Source organism: Nicotiana tabacum, chromosome 2 (genome assembly GCF_000715075.1).
Source record: "Nicotiana tabacum cultivar K326 chromosome 2, ASM71507v2, whole genome shotgun sequence".
Taxonomy (NCBI): Eukaryota; Viridiplantae; Streptophyta; class Magnoliopsida; order Solanales; family Solanaceae; genus Nicotiana; species Nicotiana tabacum.
The window spans coordinates 116,703,418-116,711,015 of NC_134081.1; the positions used below are offsets into that span (position 1 = coordinate 116,703,418).

General features: G+C 36.5%; 1 protein-coding gene across 1 annotated transcript; it reads left to right on the forward strand.

The window, feature by feature from the left end:
- The first annotated feature begins 6,065 nt into the window (after positions 1 to 6,065).
- On the forward strand, positions 6,066 to 7,598 carry LOC107802590 (cytochrome b561 and DOMON domain-containing protein At2g04850-like). The gene has a single exon (XM_016626119.2). It carries the CDS (start codon positions 6,222 to 6,224, stop codon positions 7,428 to 7,430), a length of 1,209 nt encoding a protein of 402 aa, XP_016481605.1. The 5' UTR covers positions 6,066 to 6,221; the 3' UTR covers positions 7,431 to 7,598.

Sequence of the window (7,598 nt, forward strand, 5' to 3'; positions counted from 1 at the left end):
TTTAAAGAAGAGACTAGAAAAATCAAAATGGAATTGGCCTAAAGAATTACCAGGAGTATTATGGGCTTATAGAACCACAGCAAAAATAGCTACGGGAGAAACTCCATTTTCGCTTGTATACGATTCAGAAGCTTTAATCCCAGTTGAAATAGGAGAACCAAGCACAAGATTCACATTAGCAATGGAAGAATCGAACGATGAGGAGTTAAGAACAAACTTGGACTTACTCGAACAAATAAGAGAAGCAGCTCTAATACGAATGGCAGCATAAAAGAAAATCATAGAACGATACTACAACAGAAAGGCTCACCTTAGGTACTTCAAAATTGGGGACTTCGTTCTTAATAAGGTTTTTCAATCAACAAAAACAACCGGAGCAGGAAAGTTAAATCCAAATTGGGAAGGACCCTATAAAGTTCGAGGTATTGCTGGAAAAGGTGCCTACGAGTTAGAAACCATTGATGGCAAGGTTTTACACTCGAGTTGGAATACTGTTCATTTAAAGAAATACTATTTCTGAGCAAAACTTATCACACGAACAATTACGATTTTTATTTTGTACAGTTAAAATTATACTAACAATTTTAGATGATAAACAAAAAGCTAGCCCACACCAAATGATGATATTAGACCTGAAGGACACGCGGAAGCAACATTATTCTCGGTCTAGAGTTGCAACCTTTCTGATGGAAATATAAAGGATTAAGCAGTCATCATCTAAATTATATATACCTCCGAGTCCCGTATGTTTTTCCTTTTCAGGAAATGGACCACATGAAAGGAATAATCAAATGCTCGAGATTGGAAGGAATAATCAAGTGATCGAGATTTCATACTTCAAAGCTCAAACACTTGGGGGACTATATATATACATATAAGGAAGGCAAAGAAGACTGGAAAAGTCAGAATTCAAGTCAAGCCTATGATCTACCCAACAAATCGAAAGTTAAGAGCAAAATCAAGAGCCAAAAATGCAAGCCTGATTCAAAAACCTATGAAGAATATACTCGTGGATGTAAATTTCAAAATTGTACGAATGTTTAGGTTAAAGGCAATATTTAGTGATGGGTTGCAAGATATACCCTTGAATTTTACAAAATCTATTGTACAAAATCTATTGTGAAGAAAATAGTTACGAAAGAGTTATAGATGATACTTTAATACATGTAAAGTATTATACAATTTGAAAGTTCGAATAATACAAAACTTCCTCAAAGTTATTCAAAGAAACATGTGTGTTCCTATTTCTTCTTTCGTATGTTTACACCATTATGAAGTTGAGACGGCTTCTTCATTAAGTGTCGTTTATAAAAGGGACCTCTTTTATAATTCGTGCATATTCAGAAAGCCACGGAGGATTGAAGCATTTTTAAATGCAGAGTAGAACAGAAACTCAAAATGAAATATTATATAAACCCGATTAAAACTAAGTGTAAACTTAATTCAAACCAAAGTATTTGATATTAAGCTTACCAACCATTCCACAAATAATAAAAAAAAATACAATAAACTTTCCAGACACAAGTTCACTATGGTGCAAATTCTAAAGTAGTACTATCAGTAGCGGGAAAAGTCAAGATGGCATCATCAGCAACAGCAGAAGGTTCGACTTGAGCATGAGAGATTTGAACACTAACTTCACCGGGAATAAGTTAGTTTTTGCAATCTCAGCAGTCAAGTCAAAACCATCCTGGCTAGCCTCCATCAAAGCCTCGAGGCGCGTGCTCAAGAAAGCCCAGCTTACATCAAGAGTTGATTTATCCTCAAGGGCCTCATAATCCCTCTCCCATTGCTCAACTTCGGCCTCCAACTCTGCTTTTTCAGTCAAAGCGACATCATAAAAAGTTTGTAAAGGGGCGAGTGATCTCTCTAAGAACTGGATCTTGTTAGAAGATGCACGGAGGTCTTCTTGAGCCTGAGTGAGCGTTTGAACAAGCTCCCTGGCATAAACTTCCTTCTGATTATGCAGTTCTATCAGACCCCTAATTTCCTCAGTAGCTTTAGAAAGTTGCTCGGCAAATGAAGACTCAAGGAGTTCTTTATCCTTGCCCACTTGACTGGAAGAGGCTTTTTCAATCGCCAATTTTGCTGCCATCATTTTCACTTGTTGTTTCAAAGCACACTTTTCCTCATCTAAAACTTCTTTTTTCTAGTTGAAGGCCTTCAAATTGTTCTTTCCAGTTGTCCGCTTCCGTATGATAGTCGTTGACTAACTGCTCAGTATGGACAATTCTCTTCATCAGCTCTGTGCCTATCAGGTTGATCTACAAAAGAAAGGGAAGAAGTTATTATCAAATAAAAGATAAAGAAATCACATTCAAAATAAAAACTAAGGCTTATACCTTTAAAGATGAATGGACAATGTCATTCATCCATGTCAAAGAACCGTGGTTCTCCAATTTAGACTTCCCAATTGGGCCAATTAGCGGTTTTAGTCATACATCAGCTTGGCCAGACTTTTTCAAAAGATTACCATCCTCGGGGACTTCAACGGTAACCTTTTTCATCTTCCTACTACTACTAGAAGAACCAGCTTCAACATGAGAAGTGGTAGCAATAGAGATAGTTGAGGAAGTAAAAATAGCCGCGGGAGGAGAAGTGACAGCAACAACAGGCACGGAAAACTGAGAACCAATAGGAACAGACACTGGAAAGGAAGCAAGGGGTGCTTCATTAGAAACTAGGCCAAAATCTTCGTTATCAAACCCATGGGAAAACAACTGCTCTGTAGAGTTACGAGGTGCAGCAATCATCTCTTCATCAGAGCTCACCAAAGTGGCACTTTCAGGCTCATTCACGGGAACTGAACTTGGAGGAGGAGTGGCTTCATCATCCGAAATAACACGTCTCCTAGCCCGAGGCTTACGCACTAAGGAGCCCTCCTCTCGTTCCTCTTCACCCTCAAAAACGTAAGCTCTCTCTGCTTTTCTCTTTAATGAAGAACTCAAAATCATCTCTTAAGACATGGATAAATAAAGAAATTGATGAAGTAATAGACGCGGAACTAACACCCCGTATGGAAAATCCTAGCAAAAGAAGAAGTTAGAAAATCTCCAAATAAATATGAAAGAAAGGAAGAAAGTTAGAGGGGAGCATACCATGAGTTTTAACTTTCCAACCAAACCTATAAAAAAGGTATTTCCAATACCTTTCTTTCATAGGAGCAACCGACAACAATCTTTCTACCCATGCACGGAAGTCTGGTGATTCTTCAACAACTTCCATGGTTGCTAAAAATAAAACAGCCACGGGATCGTAAGTTTCTTCTTCCTTCATAAAAGAGAAGAAAGATATTTTTTAAAAAAAACTTACGTGCAAAGTTCTATTTTTCTGGAAAAGGCATGTTCTCTTCACCCACTAAATCACTTGTGGGAGCAACAACAAAACGGGCATACCAGCCATGATCTTTATCATCTTCAGGGCTAACCAAAACTCTTTTACTCCTAGCCACGAGAGTAAAGACCCCTGAACGAAACAACTTAGGGGAATAAAGATGAAGCAAGTGTTGAAAGGTGAAGGGTAAAGAGGCCGAATTAGCCAGGTATCTTAAACAAGCAGCAGCTCTCCATACAATAGGACCAATCTGTCCTAACCAAACATTAAAGAAACAGCAAAATTCTATGATGGCTGGGTCAATAGGTGGTTTAAAACCTAACCTAAATAGATATGTTTAAACGAAAGAGTAACCAGCTTGAAACGAAGTAATCCTTTGGTTTGGACCAGAAATTAAAATTGGAAAGTCAAATTTCCAATGGCATTCTATTCGCACAAGAGAAATCAAACCCTCACTAATCTGCGAAGGGTAAACATCGGCACGATCATGGGAGGTCATAGAAATAACTTGATTTTTAATTGATTCACGATCAGTAGAGAAAGAAAATTCTGCAAGGATAATTTCATCAACAGTTGGTTCTCGAATAGGTTCACTTGAATCCTATTTCTGGCAGAAGATCTATGAGTTGAAGAAGCCCTAGTTCTAGAAGAAGAAGGGGTAACAATGTTAGTTTGAGAAGTAGAACCACGATTGGATATAGATCCTAAATTGCGTAATCTACCGCCTCTTCTACTCCTAACAGGAGCAGTTGAAAGGGGAAATTCATCTACAATTACTACTTTGTGAGGATCGGGGTTTGATGAAGACATGGTTATACGAGAAAATAATGTGTGCTGAAGAACAAGAACGATTAAAGAAGAAGAACGCTATAGATTGAAGGTTTTGTGAAACTAAAAGTGAATGATGCAGCCGCAAGAAAGCCTTAAAATTGCTGAAGAATCGGAGACCCAATCAACGAAGGCCATGTAGCACATACATTAAATGAAAGTGACATGCGAAGCGATGGTTCTGAAGAAGATGCAATGATGTATGAAAAACGGCGGCAAAACATTTTCGCCATAAATACGTGTCACTTCCCAAATATACCATTGCAGAATATTTGTCAAGTGGGGGGACTATCTGTATTGGTAAAATATAAATATTACACGTGGAATAATATGATGATGACAGGGCAAGATACGTGGATTACTAAGAAGATGACAACTGGAGTGTCGCATTAAAAAGAGTCACGATTTACAACAGGTACGAGCAAATCACTCACGAGACGAATAAGGTACGATTGCCCGAGCCTAAATTATTCAGCGAAGAGACACGGGCAGGATGAATCAAGACAGTAAAGAGAGAAGATTCATGAACCTCAAATTAATGTGGAAGAAAAATCGAAACCATTACAGAATCTTCATGAACAGTTACGGTTACCAATTATAACGTTTCATTAATGTCATTAATGCTCATAATGATTCTGTCATAAAAGGGAAGAAACGTTATATTTGTAAATTCCTATATAAGATAGGGAAATTTCACTTGTAAGGACACGTTCTGATGAACATTGGAATATAATTACTTTCTTGTGCTTTTCCCGAATACTTCTAAAGATAGGCTTTGACTGAAAATCTGATTCTTTGGTTAAACAGACATCACTTGCACAAATATTTGCCATAATTTCACTTATCCTTGTACTGACACACAAATTTTTGATCTACTGGTGAATACAGGACCAAGAATTTATCAATATAAGTAGTACTTGCCTTTTTTTTCCCCTTCATATTTATGTTGGGTAAAATATCATAATGGAAAACAGATACTGTTTTTGATTATCCTAATTATTTTACTCGACTGTGCAAAAATACATAAAAGTGTTCTCCAATCCCGTTATAATTAGCTTTATTTACTTGATCATTTAGGTAAATCGTAAAGTATAATCTGACTTTCTAATTAAATTATCGTCTCATTTTTTGTTACATTTGTGATTGGCAACGCACCAAACGCACTGCTCTACTAGAAATTGACTTCTAACAGCTGGAAGGAAAGCTAGTAGAAATGATTAAATCTACATATAAAGTGAGACAAATCCTTTAAATGAAGTACATTTGCTTTCTTGATTCAAATAAAAGACATAGTAGAATAGTAGCTGTCTTATCATTATCATCATAACAGCATGGCCTATGGGTGCAAAATCTCCTCTGTTTAATTTGTATACCATGTTAGTTCAGTTTTCCCTTGACTTTAAAGCTAAGCAATCTCCTATTCCCCAACTATAATATCTAGTCTTGTTATAACAATTATTTTACCCCGTCCGTACATAAAAATTAAACTCACGCTATACTAAATTTTTCAAAGTGAACGATACACACTGCCTATAATAATTAACTAAACCTCTCTACCTATACAATGTAGGGGTAAGGTCAGCGTATATACTAGTGGCGGAGCCAGAAATTTCCGTAAGAGTGTTCAAACTTAAAAGAACCCCGAAAAAGGGTGTTCAATATATATTATACACCTCTAAAATCTTATATTTATCTATATATACAGTGTAGTTTTTCGACGTGATCAATTGACCACCCTTCGAATAATGTAGCTTCGCTCCTGATATATACTACTCTCCCTAGACCTCACGTGTGAGATTACGCTGGGTTTATGATTGTTGTTTGTTTGTTGTATATTCAAGTTTCTTTGCTTCAAAGCTAAGCTCAAATTAATAAAGCTAATCCCCTCATGATTCATTTAGGACTAGTGCCCAAGCATGATAAAGAACTCAAATAATTCTTCATCAACAAGCATCATATCAAATTAACAAAAACTCTATGGCAAAGTGAGTACCAAAAGATCTATCCCTCCTTTAATTCCTTTCATCCAACCATTTTCATCACACTCCCAATTCACTATCATGTTTCCCTTCTTTTTTCTCCTTTTCCTCTCTTCTTTCCCATTTACAATAGTCTTTTCCTCCCATTGCACAACCTCAACATCAACAAAAACATTTGAAAAATGTATGCCACTCCCTTCTCAAGATGCCTCAATTTCTTGGACTTTTCATCCCCATAATGCCACTCTTGATATTGTCTTTTTTGGTTCTTTTATTTCTCCTTCTGGTTGGGTTGGTTTTGGAATTAATCCTACTTCTCCTGAAATGACTGGAACTCGTGCATTAATTGCCTTTCCTGATCCAAATTCAGGCCAACTTGTTCTTTTACCTTACATAATTGATCCATCAGTCAAATTGCAAATAAATCCACTTCTTTCACGTCCTTTAGATATTCATCTCCTTACTTCTTCATCTACTTTATATGGTGGCAAAATGGCTACTATACATAATGGTGCTACAATTCAAATTTATGCCACGTTAAAACTTGTTACAAACAAGACCAAAAATATACACTTTGTTTGGAACCGTGGACTTTATGTACAAGGCTATTCACCTACAATTCATCCTACTACAATCAATGATCTTTCTTCAATAGCCACAATTGATGTCCTTTCTGGTTCAGAAGCAAAATATCATAACAATTTTATGACACTAAAATATATTCATGGGGCTATAAATGCAATTTCTTGGGGAATTATCCTTCCTATAGGCGCGGTCACAGCGCGTTACTTAAGGCACGTAGAATCACTTGGACCTGCATGGTTTTATGCACATGCAGGGATACAATTATCAGGAATTTTACTTGGAATTGTTGGATTTGGATTTGGAATTCGATTAGGGCAACTTTCACCTGGGAGAGTTTATGGACTACATAGAAAACTTGGGATTGCGACGTTTAGTTTGGGCATGTTACAAACATTGGCATTGTTTTTTAGGCCTAAGACGACAAATAAATTTAGGAGATACTGGAAATCTTATCACCATTTTGTTGGTTATGCTTGTGTGGTTTTAGGTGTTGTGAATGTTTTTCAAGGATTTGAAGTAATGGGAGAAGGAAAGTCTTATACTAAATTGGCTTATTGTTTGTGTTTGTCTACATTGATTGGTATTTCTGTGGCTTTAGAAGTGAATTCTTGGGTTGTGTTTTGTAGAAAAGCAAAGGAAGAGAAGTTGAGAAGAGAGGGATTAATTGGAAGTTCTGGGAAATTTAGTGGATCAAGTCATGGTTGATTCATTCAATTATGAAAATTTTATATTACAAATTGTCATTATTTGTTTTGATAGTTCAAATTTGAACTGAGATTTTGGATCTTGTAGTGTAATTTTCATACAATGATCAATTGCTTTTATTGTATTCTAAAAATTGATGTTGCAACCCACATCTGGGATCTTGGATAA

What these genes read in the sequence shown, in the direction of transcription:
- LOC107802590 (XM_016626119.2), top strand. Translation starts at nt 6,222, where the DNA reads ATGTTTCCCTTCTTTTTTCTCCTTTTCCTCTCTTCTTTCCCATTTACA.